At 47.7% G+C, this 18857-nt stretch overlaps 1 protein-coding gene across 1 annotated transcript in view; it reads left to right on the top strand.

The window, feature by feature from the left end:
• PPIB (peptidylprolyl isomerase B) overlaps nucleotides 1–18857 on the top strand; it is a 62843-nt gene that overhangs the window by 37518 nt on the left and 6468 nt on the right. The window contains exon 3 of the mRNA XM_063926347.1: nucleotides 89–182. Coding sequence (XP_063782417.1) covers nucleotides 89–182 — 94 coding nt within the window. The remainder of the gene's footprint in view (nucleotides 1–88; nucleotides 183–18857) is intronic.

Below are 18857 nucleotides of genomic sequence, written 5' to 3'. Positions count from 1 at the left end.
TATGTATGAGATTTGTGGGGCAGTGTGTTACATTGGCCTACATGGGCAGAGTGGTGGCAAAGCATCTGACTACTTTTTCTCTTTCCAGAAAGGGTTTGGCTATAAAGGCAGCAAGTTCCACCGTGTGATAAAGGACTTCATGATTCAGGGTGGTGATTTTACAAGGGGAGATGGAACTGGAGGTCAGTACTCGCCAAACCGCCGCCCCCTTTTGTGTGTGTGTGGTCCCCCCCCCCCCCCCCCCCGCATCCATAGGGGAAACTGGGGAATGCTTATTACAATGGGGTATAGACTGGTCCGCTGGAGCCGGTGCACTTTAAGAAATCTTCAACTGACTGTGCTGGCTCCTCCCCTCTATGCCCCCTACCACAGCTCAGTTTAGAAAAATTTGCCCTCTGAGCCGATCACATCTCTGGAGGGCTCCAGAGTTTTTCTTTACATTTGTTCTAAACTTTTTATTATTTTCAGACAGGGTAGCTGGCAGCCTGTCCAGACCTAATAGAGAGGTATGGCCACGGGTTCCTGGCTGGCAGGACTTCTGTACTGAGGGTACTTGCACCGCAGTCAGATTGAGGACTAGCGCTGGGACCCGCAGCCTGCCACCACCCTTAACAGAGCTGAAGATAAGAAGATCGGGGAGTAAAAACGGGGAGGGGGGGGGGGGGGGGGGGTCAACGCTAGGGCAGCTCCTAGGAGTTTTTCTAGTTTTATTGTTTTTTAAAAGAGTTAGTGACAGGAAGGCTACTGGCAACAGCCTCCCTGCTTCGTGGGACTTAGGGGGGGAGTAGGATCCAATCCTAGAAGTTAATTGCTCTTATCTCCGCTGACAGGACACTGAGCTCCTGAGGGTCATGATCGCAAGCCCACGAGGCGACCACTCACTCCCGCAGCGCGGCCGCCACCCCCTAACAGAGCTAGAAGATGGAGTGGTGAGTGACGCCGGCGCCCCGGTAAGCGGGTCACCAGCCGGAATGGCGGCACAAGGGTGGGAGCGCAGCTCTGACGGGCTGCGCTCCGGAGGGCTCAGAGGCACACTGTGTATGGCGCTGTGAGGGGCGTCCTGAGCTGCACCCTGCTCTTCATAAAGAGAGCTACCTCGACCAGCAAAGTGCAAAACTGGCTATTTCAGGCTATGTATGTCCGTCCAGTATAAATAAGTGAGCAGAGTGTGCTGGTTCTTCCTTCTCCGCGCCTTCTCATGTTACGATCTGGGTAAACTAGTGTTTGAGACTTGTTTTATTCCAGTGTGGGGGGGGGTGTAATTTTGCTGTGAGAAAATGGTAGTAAAATACTGCATTAGCAGAATCCCTATTTTGTGAGCAGTGTAAGTCTGCATCACAATTTAGTAACAAAGACACCCTTTGGCTGTCCAGACTGACCGAGCATACACTGTTGATTAACCGTGCCTGAATTATATATTCCTTATTATATACTGTTATAAGGACTGTGTATGATATACATATGTGCTCTCATAGTATACACTGTTATTGACCTGTGTATGGTTAACACTACCATTTACACTGTTATAAGAACTGTGTCGGATATATATATATCTACATACCTTCTCCTGTTCACTGTTTTGGGTAAACTAGTGTTTGAGACTTGTTTTATTACAGTGTGAGTGTGTCTGTGTACTTCTGCTGTGAGAAAATGGTGGGAAAATGCTGCATTAGTAGGATCTCTATTTTGTGAGTGTTAAAATCTGCATCACAATTTAGTAACAGACACCAGTTTGGCTGCCCACACTGACCAATATTATCTCAGAACTGGCTGTTGCCAGACAGGACAGACTCTTAAAGTCTGTAAAGGTCTGTTGGCCAGGGGTTCAAAAAAATCCTGTTATACCCCTTTTACACCGGCAGCATGTAACACGGGTTATTGCACATGAATGTGCATAACCAGTGTTGCTGCTCTGTGTAAACGGGCAGAGTTGGAATTATCCGGGTTGAGTGACCCAGTATTCCAACTCGGGTAGTTTGTTCATCCCGGCAAACTGTTCAGTGTAAATGGCAGCTGGATCGTGCGACCCGGCTTCCCGTATACACTATGTGCGGGGGAGCCGGGCGGCGCTTGGAGATCATGTGATCACTACTGGGTGAAATGAGCAGCCCCCGTGTCCGCCTTCCCCTCGCTTGGCACATTGTGCTGAGCGGGGGGAGAGATGTGTGTTGAGCGGTCTGTGCTAGACCGCTCAGCACACATTTCTGAGGAAATCTCCCCGTCCGTACGGTCCTTTAGAGTCTGAACTAGATCCAGACACAATGGGTCACTCTAGCACAACACACAAGCAATCCGCAATCAATTTTGTGAGATCACTATGTAGTTAGGATTGGTTAACTCTCAAATGACATCAATGGCTGTCTCCGCCCACAGAGCCTGGTCTTATGGGCCCTACACACTGGGTGATAAAACTAAAAGATATGGACGATCTTGTTCATTAATGAACGAGATACTGTTGATATCTTTCACTGTGGAGGCAGCAACGATGAATTATGAGCAGCCCTGCGCTCGTTCATCGTTGCTGCCCCGTCGCTTGTGCATGCAGGCCAGTAAAAAAAAAAAGTCAAATTGAGATGGGGGAGAGCAGCGCTACAGCCCGCTGCTGTAGCTTCTCCCCCCCCTCCCCCCCTTCCCAGTCTCTCTACCTCTCCCCGCATCACAGCCGCGTCCACCTGGCTCCAACAAGCGAGGTCTCGCTTGCTGGAGCCAGGTGGACACAGCTGTGAGTGGCGGCTGTGACATCCTCCAGCGCTGCTGTCCCCATCTCATTCGACCTTCTTTTTTTAAAGTTGAACTGAGATGGTCGAAAAGGGTTTTGGCCCTGTTTGACACAAGCATGTTGATCGGCAGCTATTCCGCCAATCCACGTGCTTTTCGACAAGTCGAATTCATCGACTTGTCGAAAAATTTGGAGTTATATTGAATAGGTCTGAACCCCTTCCGACCTAAAAAAGTCAAACTGCTGTCTTTTCGACAGACTGCAACTTTCGATTTCAATTGAATATACCTCTGTATCTTTAAAGTTTTCTTCCTCTGGAAAGAGCCTGACGTTAGTGCAGTTAGTCCTGAAACCACATTAAGTCTCCATAAATCTTGGAACTGACTGCAATTTACAATGCTCTACATCAGGCCTTCCATCTACTACAATCGGGACATTAATGTACTGTCCGACAACGCCACATGAGTGGCGTACAGAACGAGGTGGAAGAGCAGCAATTAGAGAGGTTGCCAAGATACTTCTCAAGGCAGAAAGGGTTACCACGGCCATCTTTATACCGGTAGAATGGGAAAGCTGATTCTGAGCAGACACGACCTACATTCAGAGGAGTGAGGTCTTCATCCTCTGGTCTTCCAACAGAGAGTATATCGGTGGGGATGCCCATAGGTAGATGTGATGGTTTCTCGGAACAACTAAAGGCTTCAGTTATTATTCAAGAACAAGAGATCCACAGGTGACAGAAGAGGATGACGCCTTGGAATTGGCAAACAGAATATCTTTTCCCTCCATTTCCTTTACAAAAATAGGAGAGTTCAGGCAATTCTAATTGCTCCAGCCTGGCCACGCAGAGCTTGGTACGCAGATCTCATTTCTTTATCATCCACTAGGGGTCACTGGAGTACTCTTGGGATATGGACGGGCTTCCGTAGGAACAGCACTGAATATTTAAATTTAGAAACACTCCACCCCTCCATATCCCCGAGCACTTCTCAGTGTTTTTTCTGTGCTGCACGTGGCAACAGCTCGGTAACTGAAGTCACGGTTACTTGAAGAAATTTTTAATTTTTATTTTTTATTTTTTCTACTATTTGACGCATCCCTTTCCCCCTTCCAAAAGGCAGGATCAGGGATAGTGCAGCTGCTGATAGCAGCACGGGCGTGTCGGGCCTCTCTGAAAGAGCTCCCTCACAGCCACACACGCACACAGCCTCCTGCACAGGCTGGCCGGCGCTTGTTTAAGAAGCCCCGTCGGAGCCTCCGCACAACTGCAGGATTCAGGTATGTGAAAGACGGGGCGGTCAGCTCCCGCTGCCGCCCCGAGGTGTGGGGACATTGTTAGTGCTTAGCGCTCCAGGCGTCTGTCCACGCCGCTGCTCTCCCCACTCAGCGCCCTCCCAACCTCCGTGCAGGCGCTGATCTCCTCTCAGAGGCCGCCGGCCGCCGCAGCTCTCTCGCTCATGGGGCTGGCCGCCGCTATTACTCCGGGTCCCATGACACGCGGCTCACTCGGGCTCACAGCGCTCTGCGATAACCGCGGGGGCCCCACACGCTGCGCTGCCGCAGCTCTAAGTCGAAAAGAGCAGGCAGCCATTACAGGGGGGACACACAATAAGCGGCATATGAAATACTGCAGCAGCAGATAAGAGGCTGCAGGGATTGTTGCATTATAATCAGTGAAAGTTTTGTAACCAGCACTAAGATTATATGTATAAGATAGCATGGCAGCCATGTTTAACCATGCTTCCTGTGTCTTCCTGCTGTGATTCCAGAACGTTCCTGTCCTACATCTCTACTCCACCGGAGGCGCAGGGGTGTTAGTGGGAATTTGGGATCACATTTTCTTAGTACTGGCCACGTGTACTGCACTTGGCCAGATATATATATACAGAGACACCTTATTGCTATTTTACTGAGTCGTGCAGGTGTCTGTTTGTTGTGTATTGTATTGTCTGTCGCCATAATGAGTAAGGCACCAGCAAAAACTAAAAAGCATAATTGCAAAGTATGTGGCAGTGTGTTACCGGATGCATCTACCACATGTACAGTATGTTTTGTGGATTCCGTTCAGAATACCATTTCTGCGCCAGTTTTACAACCAATGTCCTCACCGGACCCTCCGTGGGGTATGTTAGTAAATGTACTGGATAGATTACAGACAGAAATGACCGCTGCTCGTCTGGAGCGAGAAACGATAAGATCTGAGTCTAGGGTGAGACCGCCAGAACTACCGGAGGCATCTCAGCCTTGCGTAAGGTCCAAATCCATTTTGGGCAAACGGGATAATTTTCATATGTCTTATGATTTTCCAGTGTCTGCTATGTTGCATTCTGACGATTCCATGCCAGACCTCACGGAACACGATGAGGGTGAGGAGGGCGAAGTGGAGTCAGATGGCGAGGATGTTAACCGTTCCGGCATTGATGATCTCATCAGAGCGGTACGTCAGTCTCTAAGGTTTCCTGAAGCGGAGCAGCCTCTCACCAATGATCAGGTCGTATTTACTAAACGACGGAAGACGCCAGTAAGTTTTCCTGTGTCGGATTCTCTAACTCAGATGTTAGTAGAAACACGACAGAATCCAGATAAACGGTTTTCTATACCTCGCAGATTTAAGTCTAGTTATCCGTTTCCAGACTCGGTAACGTGTACATGGGAGAATCCACCAATAGTTGATTCTTCAGTGTCAAAGCTTACCAAGAAATTAACCATACCAGTGCCAGCAGCTACTACGCTTAAAGATCCTTCAGATCGCAAGATAGAAACTATGCTAAAAACCATGTATGTAGCAGCAGGTGTGATGCTAAGACCTGGATTGGTTGGCATTTGGGTAACTAAGGCGCTCATAATATGGCTTACAGAACTCAAATCTTCTCTACATGATGAAAACCTAATAATTCTTGTAAATCAAATGATTGAGGCTGTAGAGTATCTCTGTACAGCGTCTACTGACGTCTGTCAGCTCACTTCTCGTATTTCATCGTCGCTAGTTACGGCACGAAGAGCACTCTACCTGCGTACTTATCAGGCGGAGGCAGAGGTCAAACGAAGTATAGAGGCGTTGCCTTACGATGGCAAGAAGTTGTTTGGTCCAGAATTGGACGCATGGATTGCGGAGGCTACGGGAGGTAAGTCGGTTTTCTTACCATTGCCTCCACCGGCTCCAAGAAGAAGGTACGCTGGACCTTCGTTCAAATCCTTTAGACCTCAGCCCTTTCGAGGACGTGGCAGAGGATCAGCCACGCCTGCTAGACGTGGTCGAGGACGTGGTTTCCATCAAACCAACACAACTCGCCAAGACGCTAAGGTTACCGACAAGCCAGTGGCATGACGGGTTACCAGCCCATCTCGGTTCTCCAATTGTGGGAGCACGCCTTCAGACGTTCCATGTGGCGTGGTTCCACACATCCGCGGAGGGCTGGATCCGCAATTTAGTGTTAAAAGGTTACAAAATAGAGTTCGACTGTCTTCCGCCTCTGCGGTTTTTCAAGGTAGGATTGCCTCTGTCGGACGACAAGAGGACGGTTTTGCAAATTGCCATTCAGTCCTTACTGGATTCGGCAGTGTTGATTCCGGTCCCTGTACACCAACAGGGTCAGGGTTATTATTCAAGTCTGTTTGTGGTCCCGAAGCCGGATGGCTCAGTCAGACCAATATTGAACTTAAAGGGGCTCAATCAGTACGTAACTTACTACAGATTCAAAATGGAGTCTCTACGTTCGGTAATTGCGGGGTTAGAGACCAAGGAATTTATGATTGCGCTAGACCTCAAGGATGCGTACTTACACATTCCAATTTGGCAGCCTCATCAGAAATTCTTGCGGTTTGCAATACGCCAGAACCATTACCAGTTTCAGGCTCTACCGTTTGGCCTCTCATCAGCGCCTCGGGTATTCACCAAAGTGATGTCTGTGATGATAGCTCACCTCAGATCCCTGGGAGTGACAATAGTTCCGTATTTAGACGATCTGCTCATCAAAGCTCCGTCTCAGCAGATACTTACCCAACATGCGCTGCTAACATACAATGTACTGGTTCACCACGGTTGGATTGTAAATTTCAAGAAATCACATCTAATTCCGTCTCAACGCCTTCAGTTCCTAGGTATGATTCTCGATACGGTCAATCAAAGAATTTACCTACCACAACAGAAAGTACAAATGCTACGCCATCTAGTACAATTAGTGCTCAAGCCACGCACAGTGTCGGTACACTTGTGCATTCGCCTTTTAGGCACAATGGTGGCAGCTTTCGAGGCGCTTCAGTTCGGAAGATTTCACTCTCGTCCATTTCAGCTGAACGTGCTTGCCCAGTGGTCGGGCTCGCATCTGCAGATTCACCACAGGGTGAGGTTGTCGCCAATAGCAAGAGTATCTCTGCTCTGGTGGCTCAAGGAACACAATTTAACCGCAGGAAGACGGTTCGGACTTTGGAATTGGATAATTCTAACTACGGACGCCAGTCTCAGGGGTTGGGGAGCGGTAATTCAAAATTGTCAGCTCCAGGGTCTCTGGGCGGATCACGAGAAATTGCGGTCTATAAATGTTCTAGAACTCCGCGCAATTTACAATGCGCTACGACAAGCAGTGCACAGGATTCGCTCTCAGCCTGTCCAAGTGCAGTCGGACAATGCGACGGCGGTCGCATACATCAACAAACAAGGAGGAACGAGAAGCCGCATGGCAATGCGGGAAGTAGCTCGAATCCTCAATTGGGCGGAATGCCACCAGGTGATATTGTCGGCCGTGTTCATTCCGGGAGTGGACAACTGGGAAGCGGATTATCTCAGTCGTCGGGATTTTCATCCAGGCGAATGGTCATTAAATCCAGAAGTGTTTCACATGTTGGTTCAGCGATGGGGCTATCCTCAGGTGGACCTGATGGCATCTCGACACAATCACCAAACGTTCCAGTATGTGTCCAGAACAAGAGATCCAAAGGCAGTGGCGGTGGATGCTCTCACTGTCGCGTGGCCGTACAGTCTTGTGTATCTGTTTCCACCGTTTCCGCTGCTCCCTCTGGTGCTAAAACGGATCAAAAGAGAGTCGGTCACAGTCGTATTAGTGGCGCCTCATTGGCCTCGGAGAACTTGGTTCTCGGATCTCCGAGGATTACTCGCAGACGATCCTTGGCCGCTCCCGATACGTCCAGACCTGTTACAACAGGGTCCGTTTCTTTACCCCGATTTAGCGCGGCTGCGTTTGACAGGGTGGCTGTTGAGACCGCCCTCTTAAGAAGAGAGGGCATTCCAGATTCAGTTATACCAACCATGTTACGAGCTAGGAAGCCGGTTACGGCAGCTCATTATTACAGAATATGGCGTGCCTATATAGGTTGGTGTGAAGCTCGGAAATTTCCGACATCAGCTTTCAAGGTATGCCGCCTGTTGTTGTTTCTACAAACAGGGTTAGATGGAGGATTGCGTTTATCTACACTAAAGGTGCAGGTATCTGCTTTGTCAATTTACTTTCAAAGACGATTGGCTCTATTGCCGTCTATACGCACTTTTCTCCAAGGTGTACTCAGGGTACAGCCTCAATTCATTCCACCTACAGCGCCATGGGACTTGAATCTGGTTTTGGAGTTCTTACAGTCTTCATATTTTGAACCCTTACAACAAGTGGATATAAAGTTTCTCACTTGGAAAACAATTTTTCTCCTAGCCTTAGCTTCGGCAAGGCGTGTTTCGGATTTGGGTGCCTTGTCATGCAAGCCACCGTATTTGGTGTTTCATGATGACAGAGCGGAACTTCGGACGAATCCCGCTTTCTTACCAAAGGTAGTGTCATCTTTTCACATCAATCAACCAATAGTAGTTCCTGTGTTGACAGCACATTCTGGAACTCTGGATGTGGTACGCCCATTACGCGTTTATGTATCCCGAACGTCTTCAGTTTTTAAGACGGATACGTTATTTGTTCTCTATGATGCTGCCAAGATAGGTTGGCCAGCATCTAAACAAACTTTATCCAGATGGATAAAACTGACCATACGTCAGGCTTACCTTCATGCTAGGTTACAACCGCCTACGTCAGTAACCGCTCATTCCACACGTTCTGTGGGAACTTCATGGGCAGCTGGTCGTGGGGCTTCTGCGACGCAGCTTTGCCGGGCGGCTACATGGTCTTCAGTGCACACGTTTGTGCGCTTTTACAAGTTTGATACTTTTGCGGCATCAGCATCTAGCTTTGGCCGCCTAGTGTTACAAGTGCCAAACAGCTCTCCCGCCCACGGGGGAAGCTTTGGTACGTCCCAAGAGTACTCCAGTGACCCCTAGTGGATGATAAAGAAAATAGGATTTTGGTACTTACCAGGTAAATCCTTTTCTTTGAATCCATAGGGGGCACTGGACGCCCACCCAGAGCAGTTTTACCTACTTGTGGTTAGTTCTGAGGATCTTATGGTAACACACTTTCACCGACTGGTTCAAATTACAAGTGCTGGTTAGGGTGTCAACTGTTTAGTTGTCAGTAACGTTATGTGTTAACTTCGTTATTGTCAGTTATGTTATATGTAATACTCCATTGTCAACATCTCTATAGTTCCTGTTCGGCTCAGTAAAAAACACTGAGAAGTGCTCGGGGATATGGAGGGGTGGAGTGTTTCTAAATTTAAATATTCAGTGCTGTTCCTACGGAAGCCCGTCCATATCCCAAGAGTACTCCAGTGCCCCCTATGGATTCAAAGAAAAGGATTTACCTGGTAAGTACCAAAATCCTATTTTCCCTGTTCGTAGAAGAACCCTGGCCTCTGACGCTTCGGGAAGATCTTCCTTAACAAGGCCCGTTCGTCTATCCAGACTTACACTGCCTACGTTTAACTGCATGGACGTCAAAAAGGCAAATTCTAGCCAGGAAGAGCATTCCAGGTGCTGTAATACGAATTATGCTTCAAGCCAGAAAGGCAGTCACTTCACGACCTTCCCATTGAATATGGAAGAGGTATAGCTCCTGGTGTGAAGGATAACCATATCCGCCAGCGGATTTCAAACTGGGCTGCCTTTTAATGCTTCCTACAGTCAGGAATGGATGTGGGCCTAAGTTTTGCTCACTAAAGGTTCAGATTTCTACTTTATCAATCCTTTTCCAGAAACAACTGGCGATGCTGCCAGAGGTTCAGGCATTCCTCAAAGGTGTGCTTCACATACTACCTCCTTTTGTACCACCTCTGACACCTTGGGCTCTAAACCTGGTTTTGGATTTCCCACAATCTTCTTGGTTTTAACCACTACAAACGGTAGATGAAAGATATCTTACGTGGAAGACACTAATGCAGTTAGCCTTGGATTCAGCTAGCATTCTCTCAGAGTTAGGGGCATTGTCGGCCAAGAGTCCCTACCTTCTGTTTCACGTTGACCTTGCAGATCACAACCTTCAGCAAGAATTTCTGCTGAGTTCTATCTCGGCTTCTCGTAACAACTGATGGTGGTTCTGGTCATTAATGATAACTCTGCTACTCCAAGATCACTGGATGTAGTACGAACACAGAAGATCTATGTCAGAAGAAGATCTATGTCAGATTCTCCCTCCACTTTGTATGATGCCAACCAGATAGGTTGCCCAACTTCAAAACAGGTAATAGGCCGTTGGATCAGACTCCATCTCCAACAGGCTTATTTGTCAGCTACTTTGCCTCAACAACATTCCATTACAGCCTACTCTTCAAGGTCAGTAGGCTCCTTTTGGGCAGCTGCCTGGAGAGTCTCTGCATTACACCTATGCTGAGCGGCCGACTGGTTGGGTGCGAACACGTTGTCAAATTGTATTAGTTTGATACTCTGGCGTCAGAGGACAGCCAGCATGATGGTTCAGTATTGCAGGGGTCTCCGCACACTCCCGCCCGTTAAGGGAGCTCTGGGACTTACTCATTGTAATGAGCATTCCCCAGTATCCCCGAAAAAATGGGATTTTGGTACCTACCGGTAAATCCTTTTCTCATAGTCCATAGGGGGATACTGGGTGCCCACCTCTGTGCTTTGTAAATTTTCCTGCAAAAGTTAAGTTCTTGTGTGACAGATTGTTGGATCAGCTTTGCTATCCATTTCTGATTTTTGGACCCGCCTTTTGCTGTCCCTTATTCTTCTTGTCCTGGTTATGTTCTTTCTCATTGTTTCTGTTTCTTCCTCCTCTCAAAGTATGTTCCGTCTCCTTCGGGCACAGTTTTTCTAGACTGAGCTGTGGGAGGGGGCATAGAGGGGAGGAGCCAGCACAGTCTGTTGAAGATTTCTTAAAGTGCTCCAGCGGACCCATCTATACCCCATTATAATGAGCATTCCCCAGTATCGCCTATGGACTACGAGAAAAGGATTTACCGGCAGGTACCAAAATCCCATTAAATGTGTTTTTTTTTTTTTTTTCTTTTTTCTGTCACTACATATGTGTAGAGAGATGGTTGTGTAGAGAGTGTGTGTGTGTGTGTGTGTGTGTGTGTGTATATATTAGTGATGAGCGGGTTCGGTTTCTCGGAAACCGAACCCCCCCCCCCCCCCTTCACCCTTTTTACACGGGTCCGAGCCATACTCTGATTCTCCCGTATGGCTCGGGTAACCCGAGCGCGCCCGAACGTCATCATCCCGCTGTCTGATTCTCGCGAGATTCGGATTCTATATAAGCAGCCGCGCGTCGCCGCCATTTTCACTCGTGCATTGGAAATGTTAGGGAGAGGACGTGGCTGGCGTCCTCTCCGTTTATGTTGATGCATTGCAAATATTTTGTGCTTGCTTATTACTTAATTGTGGGGACTGGGAGCAGCTGTATATAGGAGGATTACAGTGCAGAGTTTTGCTGACAGTGACCACCAGTAATACGTTGTCTGCCTGAAAAACACTCCATATCTGTGCTCAGTGTGCTGCATATATCTGTGCTCACACTGCTTAATTGTGGGGACTGGGGAGCAGCTGTATTATATAGCAGGAGTACAGTGCAGAGTTTTGCAGACAGTGACCACCAGTATACGTTGTCTGCCTGAAAAACACTACATATCTGTGCTCAGTGTGCTGCTTTATTGTGGGGACTGGGGACCACCAGTATAATATTATATAGGAGTACAATGCAGAGTTTTGCTGACCAGTGACCACCAGTATATAATATATAGCATTACGGTACAGTAGGCCACTGCTGTACCTACCTCTGTGTCGTCATTAAGTATACTATCCATCTACATTCTATACCTGTGTTGCATTTTAGTTGTGCGCAGTATATATAGTAGTAGGCCATTGCTATTGATACTGGCATATAATTCCACACCTTAAAAAATGGAGAACAAAAATGTGGAGGTTAAATAGGGAAAGATCAAGATCCACTTCCACCTTTGCTGAAGCTGCTGCCACTAGTCATGGCCGAGACGATGAAATGCCATCAACGTCGTCTGCCAAGGCCGATGCCCAATGTCATAGTAGAGAGCATGTAAAATCCAAAAAACAAAAGTTCAGTAAAATGACCCAAAAATTAAAAGCGTCTGATGAGAAGCGTAAACTTGCCAATATGCCATTTACGACACGGAGTGGCAAGGAACGGCTGAGGCCCTGGCCTATGTTCATGGCTAGTGGTTCAGCTTCACATGAGGATGGAAGCACTCATCCTCTCGCTAGAAAAATGAAAAGACTTAAGCTGGCAAAAGAACTGTGCGTTCTTCTAAATCACAAATACCCAAGGAGAGTCCAATTGTGTCGGTTGCGATGCCTGACCTTCCCAACACTGGACGGGAAGAGCTTGCGCCTTCCACCATTTGCACGCCCCCTGCAAGTGCTGGAAGGAGCACTCGCAGTCCAGTTCCTGATAGTCAAATTGAAGATGTCACTGTTGAAGTACACCAGGATGAGGATATGGGTGTTGCTGGGGAGGAAATTGACAAGGATGATTCTGATGGTGAGGTGGTTTGTTTAAGTCGGGTACCCGGGGAGACACCTGTTGTCCGTGGGATGAATATGGCCATTGACATGCCTGGTCAAAATACAAAAAAAATCAGCTCTTCGGTGTGGAATTATTTCAACACAAATGCGGATAACAGGTGTCAAGCCGTGTGTTGCCTTTGTCAAGCTGTAAAGTAGGGGTAAGGACGTTAACCACCTCGGAACATCCTCCCTTATACGTCACCTGCAGCGCATTCATCATAAGTCAGTGACAAGTTCAAAAACTTTGGGTGACAGTGGAAGCAGTCCACTGACCACTAAATCCCTTCCTCTTGTAACCAAGCTCCTGCAAACCACACCACCAACTCCCTCAGTGTCCATTTCCTCCTTAACCAGGAAAGCCAATAGTCCTGCAGGCCATGTCACTGGCAAGTCTGACGAGTCCTCTCCTGCCTGGGGTTCCTCCGATGCATCCTTGAGTGTAACGCCTACTGCTGCTGGCACTGCTGTTGTAGCTGCTGGGAGTCGATCGTCATCCCAGAGGGGAAGTGGGAAGACCACTTGTACTACTTCCAGTAAGCAATTGACTGTCCAACAGTCCTTTGCAAGGAAGATGAAATATCACAGCAGTCATCCTGCTGCAAAGCGGATAACTCAGGCCTTGGCAGCCTGGGCGGTGAGAAACGTGGTTCCGGTATCCACCGTTAATTCAGAGGCAACTAGAGACTTGATTGAGGTACTGTGTCCCCGGTACCAAATACCATCTAGGTTCCATTTCTCTAGGCAGGCGATACCGAAAATGTACACAGACCTCAGAAAAAGACTCACCAGTGTCCTAAAAAAATGCAGTTGTACCCAGTGTCCACTTAACCACGGACATGTGGACAAGTGGAGCAGGGCTGACTCAGGACTATATGACTGTGACAGCCCACTGGGTAGATGTATTGCCTCCCGCAGCAAGAACAGCAGCAGCGGCACCAGTAGCAGCATCTCAAACGCCAACTCGTTCCTAGGCAGGCTACGCTTTGTATCACCGCTTTCCAGAAGAGGCACACAGCTGACAACCTCTTACGGAAACTGAGGAAGATCATCGCAGAATGGCTTACCCCAATTGGACTCTCCTGGGGATTTGTGACATTGGACAACGCCAGCAATATTGTGCGTGCATTACATCTGGGCAAATTCCAGCACGTCCCATGTTTTGCACATACATTGAATTTGGTGGTGCAGAATTATTTAAAAAACGACAGGGGCGTGCAAGAGATGCTGTCGGTGGACCGAAGAATTGCGGGCCACTTTCGGCATTCAGCCACCGCGTACAGAAGACTGGAGCACCACCAAACAGTCCTGAACCTGCCCTGCCATCATCTGAAGCAAGAGGTGGTAACGAGGTGGAATTCAACCCTCTATATGCTTCAGAGGATGGAGGAGCAGCAAAAGGCCATTCAAGCCTATACATCTGCCCACGATATAGGCAAAGGAGGGGGAATGCACCTGACTCAAGCACAGTGGAGAATGATTTCAACATTGTGCAAGGTTCTGCAACCCTTTGAACTTGCCACACGTGAAGTCAGTTCAGACACTGCCAGCCTGAGTCAGGTCATTCCCCTCATCAGGCTTTTGCAGAAGAAGCTGGAGACATTGAAGGAGGAGCTAAAACAGAGCGATTCCGCTAGGCATGTGGGACTTGTGGATGGAGCCCTTAATTCGCTTAACCAGGATTCACGGGTGGTCAATCTGTTGAAATCTGAGCACTACATTTTGGCCACCGTGTTCGATCCGAGATTTAAAACCTACGTTGTATCTCTCTTTCCGGCACAAGTCTGCAGAGTTTCAAAGACCTGCTGGTGAGAAAATTGTCAAGTCAAGCGGAACGTGACCCGTCAACATCTCCTCCTTCACATTCTCCCGCAACTGGGGGTGTGAGGAAAAGGCTAAGAATTCCGAGCCCACCCGCTGGCGGTGATGCAGGGCAGTCTGGAGCGAGTGCTGACATCTGGTCCGGACTGAAGGACCTGCCAACGATTACTGACATGTCGTCTACTGTCACTGCATATGATTCTCTCACCATTGAAAGAATGGTGGAGGATTATATGAGTGACCGCATCCAAGTAGGCACGTCAGACAGTCCTTACGTATACTGGCAGGAAAAAGAGCCAATTTGGAGGCCCTTGCACAAACTGGCTTTATTCTACCTAAGTTGCCCTCCCTCCAGTGTGTACTCCGAAAGAGTGTTTAGTGCAGCCGCTCACCTTGTCAGCAATCTGCATACGAGGTTACTTCCAGAAAATGTGGAGAAGATGATGTTCATCAAAATGAATAATCAATTCCTCCGTGGAGACATTCACCAGCAGCAAGTGCCTCCACAAAGTACACAGGGACCTGAGATGGTGGATTCCAGTGGGGACGAATTAATAATCTGTGAGGAGGGGGATGTACACAGTGAAAGGGGTGAGGAATCGGAGGATGATGATGAGGTGGACATCTTGCCTCTGTAGAGCCAGTTTGTGTAAGGAGAGATTGATTGCTTCTTTTTTTGGTGGGGGCCCAAACCAACCAGTCATTTCAGTCAGTCGTGTGGCAGACCCTGTCGCTGAAATGTTGGGTTCGTTAAAGTGTGCATGTCCTGTTTATACAACATAAGGGTGGGTGGGAGGGCCCAAGGACAATTCCATCTTGCACCTCCTTTTTTTTTTTTTTCCTTTCATTTTTCTTTGCATCATGTGCTGTTTGGGGACAATTTTTTGAAGTGCCATCCTGCCTGACACTGCAGTGCCACTCCTAGATGGGCCAGGTGTTTGTGTCGGCCACTTGTGTCGCTTAGCTTAGCCATCCAGCGACCTCGGTGCAAATTTTAGGACTAAAAATATTGTGAGGTGTTCAGAATAGACTGGAAATGAGTGGAAATTATGGTTATTGAGGTTAATAATACTATGGGATCAAAATGACCCCCAAATTCTATGATTTAAGCTGTTTTTTAGGGGGTTTTTTGAAAAAGAAAAAAAAAACACCCGAATCCAAAACACACCCGAATCAGACAAAAAAAATTCGGTGAGGTTTTGCCAAAATGCGTCCGAATCCAAAACACGGCCGCAGAACCGAAACCAAAACACAAAACCCGAAAAATGTCCGGTGCACATCACTAGTATATATTAGTGATGTGCACCGGACATTTTTCGGGTTTTGGTTTTGGATTCGGACGCGTTTTGGCAAAACCTCACCGAATTTTTTTTGTATGATTCGGGTGTGTTTTGGATTCGGGTGTTTTTAAAAAAAAAAAAAAAAAAAAAAACCTAAAAAACAGCTTAAATCATAGAATTTATCACAATATTATTTTTAGTCCTAAAATTTGCACTGAGGTCGCTGGATAGCTAAGCGACACAAGTGGCCGACACAAACACCTGGCCCATCTAGGAGTGGCACTGCAGTGTCAGATAGGATGGCACTTCAAAAAAATTGTCCACAAACAGCACATGATGCAAAGAAAAATGAAAGAAAAAAGAGGTGCAAGATGGAATTGTCCTTGGGCCCTCCCACCCACCCTTATGTTGTATAAACAGGACATGCACACTTTAACGAACCCATTTCAGCGACGGGGTCTGCCACACGACTGTGACTGAAATGACTGGTTGGTTTGGGCCCCCACCAAAAAAGAAGCAATCAATCTCTCCTTGCACAAACTGGCTCTACAGAGGCAAGATGTCCTCCTCATCATCCTCCGGTACAATTGCCTCTCAGGCCTCAGCAGTAGCGGCTCGCAGAGCAGTTTGGCTTTGTACATGGAAAGCGGATTTCAGAATCCAAAAAGGTTTGGGAATCTTTACCTTTTACTGGAGGTGTTCTTTTTGGTAAAGAGTTAACTAGTTTTTTGGAGTCAGAAGCAGACTCCAAGAATGTAAAGTTTCCTTCCACATACAAATTCAAGCCTAAAATTCCAGCTTTTTGGTCTCTCAGAAAAGGTGATGGCAAACAGTCCCAATACAACAGGTCTGGTAAGACTAAAAAGCATTGGGCTACCAGAGGACCGGCTTCTAATACGGACGATAAGCCATCAGCCTGATGGTGCGGGCCTCCACCTGGGGGATCCCAGGTTGGGAGGCTGACTTCAATTTGCACAGATCTGGCAGCAGTCTACCACAGTTGCCTTGGTGCAAGAAGCGGTATCGCCTTTATGCATTTGCTTTCAAGAAAAACCCTCCTCAAAGGTGTGTTGGTGTGTTTTTTGTACCAGCCCGTCTTTGGTAAAGAGGAAGGCCACGGCTTTGCAAGAAGCAGTTCAGAAATTGCTTCAATCAGGAGTAATCATTCCAGTTCCTCCTGCACAACAAGGACAGGGGTTCTACCCCAACCTGTTCAGCATTTTTAGATTGAGTATTGGCCGGAACAAGTACATTTGGGTGCCTCGGTTTCATATGGAGACTTTACGTTCCATCATTTTGGCCATGGAGCCAGGGGATTTTATGGTGTCCCTGGATATCCAGGATGCTTACCTACATGTTCCCATAGCCCTGTCCCATCAGTGCTATCTAAGGTTCGCTATCCTCCAACAGCATTTTCAGTTCCGGGCTCTACCATTCGGATTGGCCACAGCCCCCAGAGTGTTTACCAAAATTTATGGTGGTAATAGCAGCTTATCTCCACCAGCAGGGGATAAGAATTTTTCCATACCTCGACAATCTTTTTTTAATCCTGATACAGTCTCGGAAATTGCTTCTGTGTCATCTGCAACAGACCATAGTGTCTGCAGAAGCACAGTTGGCTCAGAAATTGGGCAAAATCGGGTCTGGTTCCATCACAAAGGATGACTCACTTGGGGGCTGTATTGGATTTGAGCCTTCAGAGAGTAACTTTACCTCTGAACAAAAGTTCAGAGGTAAAGTTAAGGATTCAGGAGCTGCTACACAGTCGAAAGGTATCCATTCACGCAGCAATGAGTGTGATGGGATTGATGGTATTAACATTCGACATGGTAGAGTATGCTCTGTTCCATTCAAGGCCTCTGCAACAACTGATACTTACCAAATGGAATGGTTTTCATCAGACAATAAAAACGCAGACTATGGTCCTTACTCTGGAAGTAAGGAGGTCATTAAGCCTGGTGGCTACAGACATCCCATCTGGACAAAGGGAGACCCTTTTGGATATCAGACTGGAAAATTCTGTCAACGGATGCCAGCCTTCCGGGCTGGGGAGCAGGGTCAGGAAGGATTTGTTTCAAGCGGCAGTGGACCAAGGACGAAAGTTGCCTGCCAATAAGTATATTGGAACTCGGCGCTGATTCAAGCAAAGGACATCCTTCAAGGAAAACCAGTTACGATCCGCTCGGACAATGCGATGGCAGTAGCGTACCTCAACCATCAGGGAGGAACTCGTAGCCAGAAAGCAATGGAGGTAAGTCGCTCGTTTAAAGTGGGCAGAACTTCATCTTCCAGCCTTGTCCGCAGTGTTCGTTCCAGGAGTCCTAAACTGGGAAGTGGATTTTCTCAGTCGACACACCATTCATGCAAACGAATGGGCTCTACACCCAGAGGTCTTCCTGACCCTGGTCAACAGATGGGGGTTACCAGAGATGGATCTTGTGACATCCCGTCAGAACAACAAATTTCCCTCATACAGGTCAAAATCAAAGCGATCTTTGTGGATGCCATGTTGGTGGAGAGGACTTTCATCTGGCCTATGTTTCCTCCCATCGCCCCGGTTACCCAGGGTGGGGAGACGGGTAAAACAAGGAAAGGGTGCCGTGATACTAATAGCTCTGGCTTGGCCCAGAAGACATTGGTACGCAAATCTGCAGAGGATGTCGATGGATACTCCATTCCTACTCCCTCAACATCCAGATCTACTGACTCAAGGGCCTTGTCATCAGACATCTGGATCAACTGTCTTTAACGGCGTGGCTCTTGAGACCTCTATCCTGAAGTCAAGAGGATTCTCACAACAGGTAATTCAAACAATGCTCAGTGCAAGGAAACTATTCTCAGCTCGCATTTATCACTGAATATGACATGCCTATATTCAGTGGTGCAGTGAATGGAAAATTCATCCTAGGTCGTTCAGAGTTTTCAGAGTCCTAGCATTCCTTCAGGCAGGAATGGATAAAGGTTTAAGGGTGGCTTCCGTGAGAGCGCAAGTGTTGGCGCTGACTGGCAATTTTCTTTTGGAACCATACAACCTACAGGACGTGTGCATTCAACCTCCTTTTTGTTCCTCCTACAGCGCCTTGGGATCTAAGTTTAGTTCTAAAGGCCCTTCAAGTTACCCCATTTGAACCACTTAAAGGAGTGGATCTTA

The sequence above is a fragment of the Pseudophryne corroboree genome, chromosome 6, assembly GCF_028390025.1.
Source record: "Pseudophryne corroboree isolate aPseCor3 chromosome 6, aPseCor3.hap2, whole genome shotgun sequence".
Lineage (NCBI taxonomy): Eukaryota > Metazoa > Chordata > Amphibia > Anura > Myobatrachidae > Pseudophryne > Pseudophryne corroboree.
This window is presented reverse-complemented; position numbering and strand designations above follow the sequence as displayed.